This window comes from Brassica napus, chromosome C2 (genome assembly GCF_020379485.1).
Source record: "Brassica napus cultivar Da-Ae chromosome C2, Da-Ae, whole genome shotgun sequence".
Classification (NCBI taxonomy): Eukaryota; Viridiplantae; Streptophyta; class Magnoliopsida; order Brassicales; family Brassicaceae; genus Brassica; species Brassica napus.
Window position 1 is genome coordinate 6,188,058 of NC_063445.1, and position 19,753 is coordinate 6,207,810.

The following is a 19,753-nucleotide window of genomic DNA, read 5'->3' on the forward strand; positions in this document are numbered from 1 at the left end:
TTAATGAATAGGATTGGTTAAAGAATGGTATAGAAACTAACGAGTTTGATTTTGGATTGAGCACACAAGAATTAAGGGAATTGTCCCAAGATACATATGTTGATGGGTTTGATCTTTCTCAAGTGAAAGTCGAAAACTCAAAACCCTTCAACATGTCCCCACCGAAGTTAAATGATGAGGAAATAGATCGAGCCGGAGAAGCCTCAGCAGATGCGGCATTGGTGTATCTTCGTAAAGAGGATTGGGAAAAAGTTAGCACTTGGTTAATTAAATCCAAGTAAGTAAATTCTCATTTTTATATCATGTGTTTTTAAAATTTAATCAAACCATATCATTGTTTTGAACTTTTATCATTGTTTTGGTTACAGACCTCTACGGATTGGACCTTCATTGTTAGATGCTGAGATTGGTACTCGTCTTATGGATAGAACCGAGTGGCTTCACAACTCGGTAAAACCTTTATACTTTTAGCTTTCATGTGTGTTTTCCATACATGGTGTGTGTTAACATCATCGTAATATGCAGGAGATTGACGCCATGATGTACGTATACAGGGAGAGAACATCTCTGAAACGATGGAAACTTCACCGTGTCGCCTTCATGTCTGTTGTCTTCAGCAACATGATTAAAAAGGAGTATGAGAGTTTCAAGGCGGGTATAAGAAAATACAAGCTTCATGATTTGCTAGTGCAGTACGGCAAAGGGGTCCTTCCACCACATGGACAGACACAAGAGATATGGAATGTAGATGTGGATCGACTGTATGTCCCTGTTCATGTTAGCGGGAATCATTGGATCGCATTGTGTATCAGTTTCGTGACGAGGAGCATTGATGTGTTTGATTGCTCGGGCAGAAAAAGGTACAAGGAATTGGATGGGTTCGCAAATCTTGTTCCTCGTATTGTCAAGGCAGTTCAGCCACCGAGTTACCAGAAGGACTTTACGTTCGCTGCATATACGGTTCACTATGTCCCCATGGGTAAGCTGAATAAAAGTGCATGTGATTGTGGTGTCTATACAATAAAGTTCATCGAGTGCCACTCGCTTGGATTGAAGTTGTCGATGGTGAATGATGGTAACATCAAAGAAGCTCGCCACAGAATTTTGTGGGATCTATGGGAAGCGGCAAACGACCCGGAATTGGTTGAGAGGATGTCAAATTATGAACCTCCAGAGTGTCTCACTTCAACCGTAGAAGAGATTCTGTGAGAATCGATTTTTAAATGTAACTAGTTCGGCTTTTATTCTAACTTTTAGGATAAAAATGCTTAATCTAATGTGTGTTTTATTAGGAACATGAATGCTTAATCCCTCTAATGAATTGCTTTTGGGTTTATTATTCTAAGTTTTTGACAATGTGTTTAATGAGACCCAAAAAAGTCATGTCGGCGACAACAATCAACCGTAACGAGACCCTAAACAATACCCTAAATGAGACAACATTCGAAAACATAACGATACCCTAAACATACCCTAAACAGAAACCAGTCATTCAATCGAGAGTCTAAAAACACATAACGAGACCCTAAACATGCCCTACATAACGAGATCCTAAACATGCCCTACATAACGAAACCCTAAACATACCCTAACGAGAAACCAAAACAACATTAATCATGCATTCTAATAGCCGTTGTAGAAGAAATCAACCGATAAGAGTATATAAACGAATCAAATCCAATACACTAAACTTGGTTTCTTGTAAACTCGACTTTTGATCCAAATCAGCAATAAAACCCGACCCGAATTAGATCCACAAATAACCTAATACCCGACATATTTAAACCAAAAACCCGAGTTTTCCCCATTTTTTCAGAATTCTCTTCTCTGTCGAGAACATTTTTCTCTCTGAATCAATTTTCCTAAAACATGAATACTCCAAGGCGATATTCGTACGGGGTGCCATCTAGGTGCTGGTGTGGGAAGGGGGTTGTGATTTTCTATTCGAGAACAGATGAGAATCCTTACCGACGGTTCTATAGATGCGAAATTGGGTCACAGGTTCATGGTTTCGATTTGTTTAAGGATTCAAATACATAATAGTTATCTGTTCATATCGAAACTCTGTTTTGTTAAAGGCGTTGGTCATGGCTTTGATATCTTTTGTCTGAATCGATTTTTGATTAAGAGAGACGAACACGCTGTCCTGACTTTATTTTTCTTCTATGTAGCGAAAAAATGAAACCCATTTATTTAAGTGGGTTGATGAAGCTTTGGTTGATGAGTTTCAAAAGCTAGATGCAGAGCAAGGGAGAATAACAGAAGCAATTGAAGATCTGAAAACGAGTATGAAAGAGACAGTTGAAGAAGAAGTAAGGAAGCAAAAAAATTCCCTTGAATTAGGTTGTTTAGGAATCATTCTACTGTGTTTTGGTAAAGTCAAGAATGAATGAAACCAGTCTACTGGTTCTTAGTATTTTGCTTCAATCTCTTTTGTTCTTACAATGACTATGTCACATTTTATGGTTCTTACTATGGCTTTGTTTTGGTTCATTTTCGAGGGGTTTTCTCAAATCGAGTACAATGAAACTGAGAAAGAATGATGATGGCAATGTATAACAATGAAACTTAGAAGAATGATGCCAATGCTTAACAATGAAAATGAGAAAAAATCCAAACGAAATTTATCCAATTGAAAAGAGAACCTATAGTGTTTAGAAGAAAAAAACCGTACAAAGCAACCTTTATCCAAATGATGAGAATGCACTTTGAAATAAGCTCGCCTAGCTCGCCATCTACCGCCACTTGCAAACTTGAACAGAGCAACCTGTGACACAAAGAACCATACATCAAACACATAAACCAAGCTATAAAAACACATAAATTTACCGCCTATATAACCTCACCCCTTACCATTTGTGACTGACTATATTGGTACTTGACAAGTTGCTCTGTTGTGCCCACTAATACCACATCTACTACACTTCCGAGGCTGCTTTCTTCGTGATATTTGCGATGACCGAATTTTGTCTTCCGCAGTTTCATATCTGCGTTTTCTTTTTCTTCCAACTGATCTTCTTGTCTGTGGTGGTAAAACAATGACTTTCTTAACATCTTCTGGTATAGACCAAGCATCCTCAGGAACATCAATAGGATTTATGCTTTCTTCATAAGCTTCTCTCCAAGCTCCTGTAGTATACATCAAATCAGTCAATGTGTGTGGCTCTCTTCCAACATGAAAACCAGCTTTAATTGCGTGCCTACAAGGGATCTTCATAAGGGTGTACTTTCCACATGAACAAGTCCTTCTATCCAAATCAACTAAGCAGTCGAATTTATCACCTCTAACAAGCAATCGACCAGCACTGACAGGGTAAACTACAAATGTGGCGCCTTTCCCGATTCTCCTCTCTATTTTTTTCTCTACATCTTTAGTCAGAGGATGTTTATGCTTTGAAATCAGTTTCTTACGCTCATAAAACCATTGTGTTAACATTTCCCTGATACTGTCTAACAAAGGGATGACTGGATACTCTCTCGGTGAACGCAAAGCAGAGTTGATAGATTCAGCAGGATTGGTTGTCCTTATGTCGTATCTGTATCCAGGGAATTGACATCTAGCCCATTTTTGCACATCAGCTTCCCTAAGATAATCTCCAATTGCCGGACTGATATTACACACAGTAGCAAATGTCTTCTCAAACTCAGAAACTCGATAAGCCTTGGACGCCTTTGAAACCAACCCAGCAAGTCCTTTCCCATGGAAATATGTGACCACATTATTCAACAAATGATGAATACAAATCCCGTGTCTGGCTGATGGATACACGTTTTCAATTGCCTTAGCGATAGACCCATGTCTGTCTGAAATAAAAGCCAAATCATGATCATCTGCAATGACAACCTTAAGTTGTCTCATAAACCATTCCCAAGAACGCTCATTCTCTGAGTCGACTATTCCAAACGCAATAGGATACAAATTTGAATTTCCGTCTAAAGCCGTAGCAACCAGTAAAACTCCTTTGTATTTATTCTTCAAAAAGGTCCCATCGATCACAATAACCCGCCTCATGACTCTGTTAAATCCTCTTATCGATTGCCCAAATGCAATAAATAGGTAACGAAAGTTCTCATTTCCGTCAATCTCATAGGATGTGTGTGTACCTGGATTAGCCTCTCTCAGCATGTGCAAGTATTTTGGTATTTTCCCATAACTTCTCTCTGGAATACCTCTAACTGCACTGATCGCATATTCACGCGCATCCCATGCTAAAGATTTTGATATCTCGCATCCATGATCACTACGCATAATCTGTATGATATCATTACATTTCGGCCCTTCCTTGACGCCTACATACTTATGCATAATCAGACTGCCTATTGTTTTTGCTGAAGCAGTCTTACCCGCTTTGGTTTTGCTTGAAGGTGCGCATGTATGTTTACCGACATACTTCTTGATCATGAAATATGATGAATCCTTCAGACACTCTGCTCGAACACCCCAATTGCATGCATTATCTGCACATCTAACATACCAAAGTTGTCTATCCGTTTTGATAACCTGGTAGTCAAAGTTATGCTTCATTGCACACATCTCGAAAGTCGCCTTCAACAAAGTTTTGTTCTCAAAAAATTGTCCGACCTTAACAACATGGAGCAGAGAAAACTTTGACATTTTATGTATGTTCTCTTTTTCAGAGATCATGGTATCAGCATCATAGTCCCCATCCTCATCAACTGCGACTCCTTTCCGCTTTTCATTCTTCTTATTCCCCTGCCTCTCAGCATACACAGGAGCTGATTCGTCCCCATTGTCAAACGAGTTTCCTTTCTCTTCATGAGTACATGGATCAGCTGGCGGTTTGTTAAGATCAAAGGCTTCTTATTCGGATTCTCAGCCTTGGCTTTACATGTTACACACAATCGAGTAGAAGCACTCTTTTGAACAAATCGAACAAAATTATGAAGCTGACGATCGTTTGCAATGATCACAGGTGGACATCCTGAAGTATTGATCAACTCAGCAGGTAGATAACTTAACTCCAAATCGGCTATGATTTCTTCTTCCATACCAAAATCCTCCAAAATCATCCTTTTTAATTCATCTAAAGTACAATTTGATTCCACTAACAATAGCCTACCCCCTTTGCCATCAGCCTCAAAAATCCATCCCGTAGTTGCACCTAATTCCCAAAGACCACATGTTGTATAGATATGCATCTAATCTAGAACAAAAGTTTCTGAAAATCAAAAGAGAAACTATGAAAAAATCATAGATTCATGAAGAAGAAAGGCAAAATCATTTTTTTAAAAAAAATTGACAAAGAAAATCGAGCAGAACCATTTTAGGAAGTTAGAATATTTTTAGAATATTTTGTTAACTGACTTTCCTTTATTTTCGCCAAAAACAGGTGATTTTATTAGTAGAAGACACCTTCTACAATGCGTAGAACCATGAAAATAATAAGGAATGTAATTTCTACCTTCTTTAGACGTTTGTGTAGTTTTCAGATTTCACGTTCGATAAATGTTAGAATACTTGTTAAAAGTAGAAACTGCATTTTTCAGAAACGTAGATATCTTTACAATTAGTAGAATTCGCATTCCCCATATTTAGATATTGAATCAAAAGTAGATTTTACGTTCCAAAACAAGTAGATGTACGTGTTTATTCTGGATTTTGCATTCTACTAACCCAATTTCCGTAGAAGACGATTTCTACTTTTAGTAGAACGTAAATTGGAAATTTTATTTATTAAGTTTTTGAAAAAATAAAAAATATGTCCTTCTGTATATTGGTGTTCCATTAATAGTTTATATTTTTAATAATTTTTTTGATTCATAAAACTATTTATTTTATTAAGTTTCAGAAATAAAAGGGTAAAAGAGAGATAAAATGGACAAAGTTGAATTTATACCATAGGGACAACCATTCTGTTTTTTATTCTGTTTTGGCAATTTCCCAAAACTTTATTACAAAAGGTTAAAGCGCGTGTTGTCTTTTTTTTTTAACATTTAAAGCGCGTGTTGTTACCCAAATTTTCTGTGGTGCAGTTGTACATTAAAACTAAAAGTTTAACTCGTTCAAATGCAGTGGTTGTGGTTGCGGTTGCGAGAATTTGTGGATGCGGGTACTTACGGTTTTTAATGGTTTTAAGAGATTTGTACGACTGGTTAGACAGTTAGAAATTGATGCGTTTACGAGATACTTATGACGGTTTAACTACCACATGCAGTATCAGTTAAATAATAAATTAACAATATTTACATTTTATATAATTATAAAAACATCAAAAATCATAATATTATAATAAATATAAAAAATATATTTAGAAAGTTATAGTTTTAAATTTTTTAAAATTATAGAAAAAAATTTTATCTTAAAATTTTATAATATTTATTAAAATATAATAGATATATTTTAGTATTTTCATAATTTCAATTTAAAATTTTTATTGAATATTTTATTTTTGTATTTATATTGTTTTAAAAAAAAGAAAAAAAAATTATTCTCCTGCAATTGCCTTCAACCGTAAACGCTAACTGAAACCAGCTTTTGAATTTACGAGGTTTAAAGCGATTTGAATCGGTTTGAAACGGTTTGGGTAATTATTGCAAAAAGCCAATAACTGCTACCAACAGCAAAAGCTGTATTTGCGGGTGGTAGCAGAGAAACCGGTCATGCTAAGTCAAAAGTTCGCAAGAAGTTGAACGTTTAGCTTTCGTTACTTCAATTGATTTTTTTTTATTTTTTTATTAAACAAAGTTGTTTCGATCATTCTAAAGTGTTGAAACAAAATCAGTCAAAATTTGGTAGTGATTTATACTCCTTTAATGATCGATCATTGAACTCATGTTTTGAAATGGGTGTTGTTCTCCTAATTATCACAAACTATCAATATTTGTTATGGTGTGATATGTCCTTTTCACCTCTTATTCTACTGCCACCATCTAGATACTGATCCGACCGACCTTAAATTCATATCATAGTTCATATATAGACGTAGTGTTTATAAGTTCATATTTATAGGATGTATTTATTTATTAATACGCAGGATATATATTTCAAATACATCTTTTGACTTCATTTTGTTATAATTTTAACAACTATAGTTATCTGTAAATTTTCGACTACTATATAAAAATATACAAAAATTAATATATATCCCCAATTCGTTCGTAGACTTGTAGGTTTCCTGAACCGTTGACCTTGTTAAAACTACAAATAATTATAATCTTTGGGTGTCAAATAACCAAAGTGGGCTACTGAAGACAGAAGCTTGCCAAAGTAAACCAATAATTTTTCCATAGTGATATAAAGCAAAACAAAATAAAAATTATTACAAGACACAAACAATTCTTATTGGATCGTTAAAACTTGAAGTAGTTATGAACCAACCGTAGCATGAAACGTTTAGTTTTGGTACATTATGCAGCAAATTTACCATCATAAGGAAAAAGTCTTCGTTGTCATCGACTGATCTATAAATTTTGCTTTTGCATGACCTTTCCCATCAACTTGTGGCGATTTTGCCCATATAAAATGTGTTTCTAGTTAGTCTCGCAGTACATAGTCTCGCAGTACATCTATCTACTGTAGGAATCGAGAGATCCTATGGCCTCATAACGATTGCGAATTATTATCGTGTCTCCTCTTTATGTGGGACACATTCCTATTGACTTTTTATATTATGTTTTGAAATGTCAGCAACGGTGCCTAAAAATGTCTAGCAGTAACTGGTTGATACATATGTGATAGGATGGGAAATGTAATACGTTATTATGTATATCTGATGCTCTCTCTAATATGGATAAACAAAATATCCCTAAAATTTGATTCGTTATCCACTTCAATTCGAACCAAAAAATCTGAATATTTTTAATTAACTCTACAAAACAAAACAAATACTAATAGACAAAAATCGTAAAACAAAGTAAATCACAAATCCTAGACTCTGATCCATTATATATATATATAGAATTATATACATAAATTATAGAATGATTATATTTTATGTAAGTTCTACAAAAAAAATATTCATTAAATTGATTATTTTAGTTATTAGAGTTTTAAAATAAATAAATTTTACTTTTTATAAAATAATATTATTCTATATTAATTTTAAATTTTTATTTTATTTGAACGGATCGAATCAAATATCTAGTTAAAATATAATTTTTGGACATCTGAACATTGGATATTTGATTGTCTACGATCGAATAAAATTGGAAAGTTGGTGATCCGGATGAAACTGATACGATCATAAATATCTCCAAAAATCTAAATATTCGTTCTATATCCGCCCCTATTCTTTAGGTATAGTATATACATATGTAAATGGTAGATAGATATGTATATGCGGATGCGTTTAAGTAGTATACATTTTTAATTACAGCAGTTTTAACATGTAAGATGTTTTGGATAAGTTTTTTTGTTTCTCATTGTAAGGTGTTTTAACATATATACTAGGGCTGGGCATAAAATATGTAACCCGAAATTCAGACCGAAATACCCGATTCGTACCTGGTCCGAAATGTAAAACAATTATATGAATGTGTTTTTTAGGTGTTACAAAACATATATGAACCTAAAGAGTTATTAATCAAACCCGAACGGATAACCCAAAAAATAGAAAAATCCGAAGAAAATGATCCGAATATTCAAATTAATATACAATATAAATATTTAAACCATAAATATGTACCTCAAATATCAATTTCATATTTATTTCGATATAATATCTAACAATAAATATTTAAAATTAAATAATTTCTTTAAATACACGATTCTATATAAATAAGTAAGGTTTTAGATTTTACTTCAGATATATCCGAACCGATCTGACATAACCTGAATCAAATGATATATGGTTACTTTATGGGTTGTGGGATGTGATACAAACCCGACCCGAAACTGATATGTTATATCCAATCCCGATCTCATAGTTACAAATCTAAATAATATAGAACCTACGACGTGTTATAAAATAGAACCTAGGACGTATATAGTTAACTTTTATTTTAATTTTATCAAAAATATTGTGTAACTAATTACATTTTACTATTTGCATTTATAATCAATCAAATTTATTTATATTTATATTTAATAATATTTTTAAGAAAAATTAAAAAAATAATATATGTTTTATTAGCTAAAATATTATATATTATAAAACAAAGGGAATATATATTATTATTTTTAATTTAGTCGAACGAGTTTGGAATTCACTAAGCTGTACGTTTTTATATTTAGTTTATAACTTTCAAAAACTTTGACTGCATGTTTCAGTGTTATAGTATACAGTAGTATACATAGACATTGTCTTTTCCTCTTTTTGCATTCAGACTGTGAGTTAGATTTGACGAAATATTTACCCTCCAGTCCAAACTCTAGCTAAGATTTCAGATCAACTTAAGAGTAAGTTCATTGATGACCATATTCAGGGCCGTCTAATAGCATGTGCTACTGGAGCGGTCGAACAGGGTCCAACTCTATAACTAAAAAATATTAAGATATTTTTAAAAATAAATACATATATTTGGTTTAAAATTTTAAAATTTTAGATATATTCTTAAACTTATAGTTTATAATTTAAAGAGAAACTTCGAATATATAGATAAGCTATTAAGTTTTAAAACTATTTCATTATATCAATATATATATAGTTAATATTTTTTGAACAGGGCCTTAAAATTTTTTGAGACTGCCCTGGCCATATTATATATATGTACCAGCAAAATGAAGCTAGCATATTTGTGTTAAGAAAAAAACATATTTAGATAGTTCTGATGGACCTACAGAACCGATCCTTTAAGTGCAAAAAGATGCTTTTGTTAGACCTTTTACCCCATATAAAAAGTAGAAATATACAATCCACTGCAAGAAAACATCAATATAGTAACTATTTCTGCAACTACAGTCTTTAGTTGCAAATATATGTAACCATCTTTAACGATTTTGCAACAGTTTTGCAACTACAATGAAAACGTCTTAAATAAGTTGCAAATGTGTAACCAAATTTCGTGGTTGTAAATGAGTTGATTTATTGTGACGCTTTTGAGACATATTTGCAATTCTATTGCAAAGTCGCAACGTAGTAGCAATAAGGCAACTAAAGAGCAACCACGTTTGTTGTTGGAAAACCGGAGTTACAGATTAGTTGGAAAGATATTTAAATGTTGTAGTTGCAAAATTGTTGCATTTTTATTGTGATGAATTGTAAAAAAGTTGGTGTACACATGTTTTTTTGCACGGCGTTAGGAAGTAGGTACAACTAACTTTAGCAACTATTCTTTTAGTAGTTGCAAAATAGTCTCAAATATTTCTCTATTTAAATCAATCGTCCATTCTCTTCTCATTTGTCCGAACAATTATTAAAAAAAACGTTTTCTTTGACGGTTTTTTATTGAAACAATCCACTGTTCGATCTTTGAAGGAAAATATAGTCATAATATTATGTAATTTGGAGAAGATCTTCCCACCTGCTTTCTTTGACGTCATGGAACACTTAGTTGTACATCTCCCGTATGAAGCTGAACTTGGTGGTCCTGTGCAATATAGGTGGATGTATCCATTTGAAAGGTTTTTCAAGAAATTAAAAAGCAAAGCTAAAAACAGAAGATATCCTGCATGATCGATTATTCATTCATATATTAATGATGAGATATCTTATTTTTCGGAGCACTACTTTGCCGCACATATTCATACCAAATTAGGGTAAAAGTTAAAAGCATTTATTGTGTAAATAAATGTTATTTACATGTAATTTAATTTTTAAAGGTTTTTTGGGTCAAGTCCACAAGATTCGATGAAGGCGAAGCTCATGTTTATCATGTCCAAGGAATACCAGATATATTTACTCATGTAGGTCGTCCAAGTAGGAAAAGAAAAGAAGTATGGTTTTCTGAGAAAGATTATCAATGCGCACATGCGTATGTTTTGTGCAACTGTGAATATTTCTGACCATATGAAAGGTAAAATCTTTAGTTTCAGTTAAAAAAGTAGTTGAGTAGTGAATAATATTGTAAAAAAATATTCATTGCTGTGTAAATATTTTTTCTTTTTGGTTTTAGGTTATTCGAAGAACAAATTCGTTTTCAATATCCAGAACTCTCTGAAGAAGATATTTCAAGCAAATGCGATGAAGAATTTCCTACATGGATTAGAGATTTTGTATGTGTATATACTTAACCTTTATAGTTAGAAATATATATATATATATTGATTCGTAATTTTTAATAATGCAGGTTGCTTCAACAATCAACTCTAGTGGCGCTGAATCTTTTCCTATATGGGTTCAAGATTTGGTTCAAGGTCCTCTGAATAAGGCATCAACTTGGCCCATCTATTTCACAAGAGGCTATTTGTTTCATACTCGAAATTATGGACAGAGAAGAAAAACATGCAACTATGGAATATGTATCAAAGGAGCAAACTATTCAGATGCATCCGATGAAGTTGATTTTCATGGGACCTTAACAGATATCATACAACTTCAATATCCAGGATTGGTCAATTTAAAAATTACACTTTTTAAATGTGAGTGGTATGATCCTACGATCGGTAAAGGCACACGAATGAGCATGAATGGCATTGTTGATGTCCTTGCTTCAGGAAAATATAACAAATACGAACCGTTTATTCTAGGTAAATTTGCATATATCATTATATATGAATTACGCATTCAATATAAAATATTTATTATATTAATATTTTTATTTTTGCACAATGCAGCTTCTCAAGCCGACCAAGTTTGTTATATTCCGTATCCATACATCAAACAACCGAAAAAGTTGTGGGTCAATGTTCTTAAAGTCAATCCAAGAGCAAATATTTATGGAAATTATAAATCTAAAGAGCCAACTCTGCTACAATAGGAAACTGATGATGATGCCATGGTAACAACAATTGAAGAAATTGTAGTTGATCATTTGGCAGACAAAAGAAATCTGTTTGAAGAGATTGATTTTGATGCTGGAGATGCCGAAGTAGAAGATGAATTTCAGTGTAATCTTTCATCTTCTGATGATGAAGATGGTGATGAAGAATAATATTTGTCTAGTCTATTACCATGTATGTTTATGTAAGATAATAGATTGTGTTGAACTTATTATTTATGAATAATTATCGTTTCCAACTATTTTGTAACCCGGAGTCACAAATCAGTGACAAATTTTCAGACATACATCATTAAAACATTTGTGACTTATTTACAACTACTTTAATTAAGGTAGTCGCAAATTAGTTACGGATAGTAGTAATATTAAAATTTACGTTAATTAGATTGATCATATGCACTTAGTAAACTAACAAACGAAAACAATAAATATAATTTGAATCAATTTGAATAATACTATTTTTATGTAATGTCTCATGGTTTAGTAAATATAAAACAAATTGCTTTTGCGATATAGGGTTAAGTGCAACTAATTTGACACTAATTTGTGCACAAGCGTGGCAGTTTAGTTATAAAACGGGGCTTATACAGTTGTTTTGTAACATATTTGCAACTACAAAATTTATTGTCATTGCTCTATAGTTGCAAAGTTTTTACTCTAATAGTCTAATAAACCAAATAAAATCTATATTGCTTAACAAGTTTGAGTTTATTTTATAAAATCCAGAGATCCACAAATTCACAAGAACTAAATATTACTAATTTCATAATAATATAATAGCAAATATTATAATATGTTACAACTTTTTCTTAAAAAGGCTCCAAAATAATAGCAAAATATTTTTCTTAATATTATAGTTTATTTTACATAAGAAAATCAACCATAGTTCATTAGAAAGGCTCCAAAATAATAGGATATTTATTATAATTTGTTACTAATTTGCAACTAGTTGTTAGAAGTAGTTGCTCTTTGGTCTCACAAATTTGGCTCCAAAAATTTATCCCTAAATTTTGGCTAATTTACATTAACCCGCCTAATGTTTTGAGAGTAAATATTTTACCCACCCTAATACCACTACGTTTAATACATTTATATTAATAAACCCTTAATCAACTCCCCTTTCTTCTAACCTAATCTCTACTCACACAAAGGTCAAGATGTCTGGAATTGGTAGATCAGTGAAAGGTCGCGGTGGTGGTGGTGGTGCGAGTCGCAGTGGTGGTCGTGGTGCCACTCGTGGTGGGAGTCAAGCTGGTGGCGTTTGTAGCTCTTCCGGAAGAATTTACTTCGCCTCGAACCCTAGCACTTCTAATTCAAGAGACTCGGTGTCTGCCCCGGAGAATTCACCGCCGTCAGAGACTCTGCGTCAGTCCCCACCCGTGTCTGCTTCTTCACCGACTCGTGATGGTTCTTCTTCCCCGACGGAACAGCACCCGCATCAAACTCAAAACCCACATCCTCCTCCCCCTCAAAATCCGATGACTTTGGATGACCTGCTTGCAATTCCTGGACGTGAAAACCATCTTCCAGTCTTATCTCTAGTTCCAAAAGAGGGAAGTACTTGGTAAAGGATCTCACTTTATACATTGAGTTTGGTTTGTGTTTGTGTTTGATTTCATTTGGTTCACCTTAGAATTTCATTTGTTTTCTTTTTTTTTGCTTTGGTCTCATATCCATAGTTGAATTTCCTCTGTTTATATTTGATTGTTTGATCATAGATTCAAAGTTACTTAACACGTTTTTTTGAACACGTTCCATATTGATTTTTGGTTCTTCTATGTGTTAGTAACACTTCTGTGAACACGTGTTTACTTTGGTTTCTTACATTTAGGTATTTGTCTTTGGTGTTTCTGTTTTGAACAATTGGATTTGAGTTATGGTTTTGTTCCTTTCATTTTGTTATTCCGTCTGTTGTTAACTTTGCTTCAATGCCCTATCTTTAGTTCTTCTCTCACTTTATGGTTTCTATGCCTTTTAATTGTCAAATTGTAAAGAAATCTTGTTTGTATTTGCATTCTTCTCTTATATTTTTATTTCTTTGAATTTATAGCAAACATTTTTTTACTTGTAACCACTTCTTCTTTTCATCTTCAAGGTTTGATCGTGATGGTGGGAAGCTGACTCGAAAAATCTCAAAGCTCTTGAAAGCTAAGTTTGATGATGTGTATTACTACTGCTGGACAGTAACGCCTCCTGACATCCAACGTCGCTATTTTGAAGACTTTGCGGTATTATTAACAGATTTTTATGTTAGATTTGCTTACTACTTACATACAAATTTGTTGATGTGTAGCAAGGACACCACTGGGATCGCTCGATAACCACACTTGTACGAGATGAGTTTGAAATCATCTGTATTAATCGGATGAAAGGAATGGTGTGTCAAGCAAAGAGGAAAGGCATACGACCAGCTTGGATTGGAGATACATTGTGGGAAAAAATGTGTGCTTACTGGGCCACTGATGCAGCCAAGAAAAAGAGTGAAACCGCATCAAACTCTCGGAACTCTGACCGTGGTGGACTTGGGCCATTCAAGCACTTCGCAGGACAAATGTCCTTCTTACGGATTCAGCAAAATATGGTAACATACATGAACAATAACTTTGTAAATTATAAGGTTTCATATTTATTTGTTTCAAGTTCATTTTATTATTGTAGGAAGCAGAATAAGTAGTTGCCATTTGTATAAAACAAAAATCTTAAGTATTTTGTATTTTAAAGTTTAAGGAATTCAATGGATGTTCCAAAATTAGTATCAAAACTAGATTTTATTAATATTCTACTTTCAGATTATAATTTAGCAACTAAATATACAAATAATGTTGTTACAAATCAGTCAGCATAATCCCAACTATATTGCCACAACATTACAAATAATATAGTTGCAAATCAGTCATTATATTTTGTGACAATTTTGCAACTCTCAAAAGTGTGTAGTTGCAAATCAGTCGCTCTACTTATAACAATGCAGTTGCAAAATAGTCGCTATATTTTGTGACTTAATTGAGACTACCTAATATTATACAGTTGCTTATATGTTACTAATATTTGTGACTAAATTAGGACTGCATTAACCAAAGTAGTAGCTAATTAGCGATAAACATTTTGTGAAATAAATTAGTTGCTAACTGGTATCAACAATATAAATATTTGCAACCTTTTTTCGAGTTGTTGTATAGTGGCTAATGTACCACTAAGTTTCGTAGTTGCAAATTAGTTACAAATTGTCAACGGATTTGCAATCATTTCTATTTGCGACGAAGCTTTTCTAACCGTATAAGGTAGTTGCAAATGAGTTACGAAATTCTTATTTACAACCATTTAGTGACAAATATTGTAGTTGCAAACTCAATGTTTTCTTGTAGTGATCGACTCAGAGGATTAACTTATAGTGATCTCGAAGGGACATAAATCTTCAGATACATATATCAATGAAACCATTTTATAAATACAGAATGAAATGGAGAAGAACAATGAAAGGAATAAACGAACTTTTACTTGTGAAAACTTTGGTATTCGACAAATAGCTTGTACGGATAGTAAAATTTAGACTTGTACTTGGTTTCCCAAAAATAAATATTTACAGTTTTAAGTATTTGCTAAGAAAATAACGGTTTGTAAAGTACTTGTCTTGTAAACTACTTACAATTTACTTGATAAGCATTTGTAAGCTACTTGATAATTTGTTAAAATTTCAAAATAAAAATATTATTGTTTATATTAATATTTTCTTAATTGCTTTTTCTATATTTATTTAGTTATTGTGTGAGACAAAATATATAAGAAAAACTCTAAATTATATAAATATATTACTTATTTTTAATTCACTTATAAATAAAATATAAACAAGTTATTTTACTATAAACAAAGGAAATATATTTTGTTCATTAATAAAAATGAATAGCAAGCCAACAATTCCAAATAATCATTTTTATTTAAATATTTGATATTTTCTTATTTATAAGTAATTTAAATAGATCATTTGATATTCGATTTGGTCAAGCCAAGTACTCAATTTTACGGATCAAATAGATATCAAATAACGAGAGTACAGAGTATGTAACAATTAATTGTGCCACCTCTATTTAACTACTTAAATATGATCAGTCAGATTTTATATAAAGAACAAAAAAAAACATAAACGTTTAGTTTAAATTTGGATTACTTCAAGTCTTCAACTGGGTCGGAGTTGGATAAATCAAAGCAATATCATCCTGTAGTATCCAAAATGTAGATATATTTAAAAACGAAATAAAGTGGCGAGTGTCTAAATTATGTATTCTAAAACTGTCGATACGATGAGGCTTTGACTGGAATTATTATGATCTCAACTAAATGAGAGATGATGTATAATGATGATATTAGGCCGATCTAGTTACCGACTAAAACGTGTTCCTACTATTCGAATGACATTCTTGGATTGTAATAAATCGTAAAGTAAAAGTATCTATAAAAGATTACCAAAAAAAATATCTATAAAATAATATACAGTTTGCATTAGGGTTAGGTAAAAAATATTTGAGATATTTGTTTCGATGTGTTGCTTAAATCGCTTTTATTCCAACAAGAATCTGGCAAACGTGCAAAGACCATGGATATACGTTTGATTCGAATATATATAAAACCACTCAAGATAAATATGTCGGCTGGTCTCCTGAGTAAAATGGTTACTAGATCGACTTAAATTTTGGTCTAGTGAATTTTATTTTAGAAAATGGTTACTAGAACGAAATTGAATGTAACATGGATCTGTTGTAAGTGCAATATGCAAACACAATGTAGTAATGCATAAGGTAAATTACAGAGAATGGATATAAGCAAACATTTTTTTGTTTTATTAAAAACCGCCTTAAACAATTTATTACAAAATTTGCTTAATCAGCTTTTATACGGTCTGTTAATCAGCTTTAACATTCTAACAAGTGCTATTAAAAGATTTTTAAGCTATACAACTTATGTCTCTCTTCCGTCACGTATTTCAACATCTATTTAATGACGACCAAAAACATCTTCAAGAAATTCTCTTTCTCTATCACTAACCTATGTGTTTATGTCGAATACAGACGACATCGTACCTATTTTATAGTTATCTAAACATTTTCAAGGCTACGTATCCAAGACAACATGGATATGAACATCTTTCATAATAATAAGTACAACTTTTCTTTTTATAAGTGCACAAATTACTTTTCTTTAAGAAATAAACATGATCTTCAAATTTATTTTCTTGTCTTTTTTTCCAAGATATACATTTACTCTCTAATTCTTTACGACTCCAGCTCAACATCTTGAATCTACATAGTCTTCACCACCCAACATATCTCTTGCATCATCGACTATATCAGCGTTTATATCATCAGTTACTTCAACGCAGACTATTGATATCTACAAGCTCATGGTTGCATCTTTAATCTCTCTTTTTAGCTTTGTGTGCCAACCAAGCACACCTTCCTTCTGGTTCAACAACCACGTTTTCTCACCTGAAAACTTTTATCCTATATGTGATTTTCTCACCAATAAGATACGCATCACAGGCAATAGAGGGTGTGGCATGTGCCCCACCCTAATTTGTGATTTTTCATTAATTACTTGAACATCTTTAATTTAGACATCTCTTATACAAAAATGTTTATATGCCACATGTTCAAAACAATTCTGATTCCGCCTCTGATCACACCATGTTTTTCTCCCCCAAAAGATATGTATTCTCTGGACCAGAACATCGTTATCTATCTGGTTGTTATGATTTTTATATTTTTTTAATTTAATTACCCAAATGTTGGTCTTCAAAAAAAAATTTACAGAAATGTTTTTTGGTTCGGTAAGAATCGCTCAAATGTTGAAGTTTAGAATATTGTAAGTTTCATTTTGTATATATATTTAGTTAATAGTATTTGATAGTGACACAATTATAATATATTAACCCAAATCATTTACATTTGAATTTAGGTCCTCGCTGGATCGGACAAACCCCCAATTGATGTGAACACGACCAAAGCACATCAAGATTTTGAGTTTAATTAGTACAGTATTGATTAACTGTATGATTAATTAAGTTATAAAGTAGATTTGTATGCTGCGCACATGGGTGTGCGTGAAATAATGCTTTTAACCATCTTTTTGTCTCTCCTACGTTTCGAGCTAAAAAGTTAAGCTGTGTCTTTTTTATTTATTTATTTTTTCTGTACATTGTTCATTTGCTATTAAGAATGTTGCACGATATATTATATACGGTTTATATATAATCCTCCCACTACGATTTAATCAGGCCACTGTACATATTTTGAATGATAAGAATATATTGAAAGTTATGACGATTAGTTTGGGTCTCTTGGAATATTTTGGTTTAACTACTTTTATTTATTATTTACTCCATTTCATAATGATTTATGAGTTAGAAAAAAAATTATTTCAAAAAAATATACTTTTAATGATTTTTATTAGGTATTAGTGGTAAATTGTAAACTTCAAAAAAACAAAATTATGTTTATTAAATTTTGATTGATTAAAAATTGTGAAAATATTAAATTATAAAATAATATATTTATAATCAAAATTTAAGATATGTTTCTAAATATGCGTGAAAACTTCAAAATGTCCAGCAGGGCCGGGCCTGAATAGAGTCAGATAAAGCATCTGCTTTAGGGCCGGACTATAATTATTAATTTTAGGGGCCAAAAGATACATAAGATGGTATTTGGTCTAGCGGAAATGATGCATTATATTATCTAATGGGGGCCAGGTTCGAATCTCCTTTCTACACTTTTCAGTGTTTTTCATGTTTTTTTTTAAAAGTAAGGGGCAAAAAAAAATATTTTGCTTCTGGGCCGGCAATTTTCAGGCCCGGCCCTGATGTCCAGATAAAAAAAAATGGTATAATTGGTATGCCCCTGCAAAAATGTCATTATGTAATCTTTATTAGTTTTATTTGATGTTAAGTTAGATTGTTTAAATCATAATTTACACTCAAATCTAAAACAACATTTTCTGGAAAGGGTAAGACAATGTTATTATGACATTTAAGCTAACATGTTAACCTAACAAAAAGGTAAAAAGAGTCTACGGATTAGAGAACTCTAAAAATGACTATTTTCCTAATATAATATTTTGTCTGCATATATAATTGATAGCTTAACCAAAGCAAAATAGCTACACTAAGTCCATGGATTTTGTTCTTTTATTTTGGAAATGTATATTTTAAAACTTTAAACTTAAAAGTATTCTTTTAATTTGGTTTTCAAAGTCATCAAATAAACAAAGTTTCAGAAAAACATAAGAAACAAAGCGTGGTCACTAGAAATAGAAGCGGATCAAAATTATTAAAAATTAGAGATTAGTTTTGGATCGTCACAAATATGACATGTTTATGATACACTAATTATAATTTTTTTTTAGGGAGGATGGCAGATAACCCAAGTTCCCATATGATTTATGATGTGATATGTTCCACCTTAACCAGTAAAAGAGGTATTCGATTTTACCAAAAAGAAGAGGTATTAGATGTAAAACAGTACTAGTTCACTTCTTTGACCAACCTCTCTTGCATAAATTTTGAACCGGAATGATCGAAACATATTCTACGTATTTTCATGAATTCGACGGAAAATACCAATAGATCAAAATCTCCACTCGAGCAAATAATTTAGCATAGAATTTAGCAAACATTTAAAACATCTACATCACTGATAATAAAACAAAATGTTCTTAAGTATGATATTTAACATTTATTATTTTAAGTAATTACATAGCATCCTAAAAACATAATTCTAACAGAAATAAAGGTGCAAAGATAAACAAAACAAAAATATCTCCCATGCTCAGAACACAAAAGGCGGATAATTTTGCACATGCTGCTTAGAATCAACCGTCTTATCATGTTCACATTGACACAGAATCTCCATATTTTAATCAAGTT

The 19,753-nt window shown here is 32.2% G+C and overlaps 3 protein-coding genes across 4 annotated transcripts; 2 read left to right on the forward strand and 1 right to left on the reverse strand.

Annotated features, from left to right (window-relative positions):
• Window positions 1–56: 56 nt before the first annotated feature.
• Window positions 57–2,602, forward strand: LOC125581346. The gene is made up of 3 exons (XM_048746611.1): window positions 57–277; window positions 369–450; window positions 526–2,602. Exons 1-3 carry the CDS (start codon window positions 153–155, stop codon window positions 1,207–1,209), a joined length of 891 nt encoding a protein of 296 aa, XP_048602568.1. The 5' UTR covers window positions 57–152; the 3' UTR covers window positions 1,210–2,602.
• On the reverse strand, window positions 2,569–5,031 carry LOC111215289. Its single transcript, XM_048748656.1, has 4 exons — window positions 4,914–5,031; window positions 2,879–4,794; window positions 2,683–2,767; window positions 2,569–2,588 (listed from the first exon to the last, which is right to left on the reverse strand). The coding sequence occupies exons 1-4, from the start codon at window positions 5,029–5,031 to the stop codon at window positions 2,569–2,571; spliced, it is 2,139 nt and encodes a 712-aa protein (XP_048604613.1).
• Window positions 5,032–10,728: 5,697 nt separating this feature from the next.
• Window positions 10,729–14,885, forward strand: LOC125581347 (splicing factor, proline- and glutamine-rich-like). 2 transcript variants are annotated; one of them, XR_007319012.1, is made up of 5 exons: window positions 10,737–10,914; window positions 11,014–11,113; window positions 11,188–11,587; window positions 11,675–13,402; window positions 13,934–14,883. XR_007319012.1 is itself a non-coding variant. In XM_048746612.1 (4 exons), the coding sequence occupies exons 3-4, from the start codon at window positions 12,996–12,998 to the stop codon at window positions 14,157–14,159; spliced, it is 633 nt and encodes a 210-aa protein (XP_048602569.1). In that variant the 5' UTR covers window positions 10,729–11,113; window positions 11,188–11,587; window positions 11,675–12,995; the 3' UTR covers window positions 14,160–14,885. The 2 variants fall into 2 exon arrangements, 1 of the variants encoding a protein (XP_048602569.1); XM_048746612.1 differs by having other exon boundaries at window positions 10,729–11,113; window positions 13,934–14,885.
• Window positions 14,886–19,753: the final 4,868 nt, after the last annotated feature.

What these genes read in the sequence shown, in the direction of transcription:
- LOC125581346 (XM_048746611.1), top strand. Translation starts at nt 153, where the DNA reads ATGTCCCCACCGAAGTTAAATGATGAGGAAATAGATCGAGCCGGAGAA. An exon ending in ACTTGGTTAATTAAATCCAA is followed by an intron (nt 278 to 368) that starts GTAAGTAAATTC and finishes TTTTGGTTACAG; the next exon opens with ACCTCTACGGATTGGACCTT. An exon ending in CCGAGTGGCTTCACAACTCG is followed by an intron (nt 451 to 525) that starts GTAAAACCTTTA and finishes CGTAATATGCAG; the next exon opens with GAGATTGACGCCATGATGTA.
- LOC111215289 (XM_048748656.1), bottom strand. Translation starts at nt 5,031, where the DNA reads ATGATTTTGGAGGATTTTGGTATGGAAGAAGAAATCATAGCCGATTTG. An exon ending in TGTGATCATTGCAAACGATC is followed by an intron (nt 4,795 to 4,913) that starts GTCAGCTTCATA and finishes ACAAACCGCCAG; the next exon opens with CTGATCCATGTACTCATGAA. An exon ending in ACAACAGAGCAACTTGTCAA is followed by an intron (nt 2,768 to 2,878) that starts GTACCAATATAG and finishes TTTGTGTCACAG; the next exon opens with GTTGCTCTGTTCAAGTTTGC.
- LOC125581347 (XM_048746612.1), top strand. Translation starts at nt 12,996, where the DNA reads ATGTCTGGAATTGGTAGATCAGTGAAAGGTCGCGGTGGTGGTGGTGGT. An exon ending in CCAAAAGAGGGAAGTACTTG is followed by an intron (nt 13,403 to 13,933) that starts GTAAAGGATCTC and finishes TTCATCTTCAAG; the next exon opens with GTTTGATCGTGATGGTGGGA.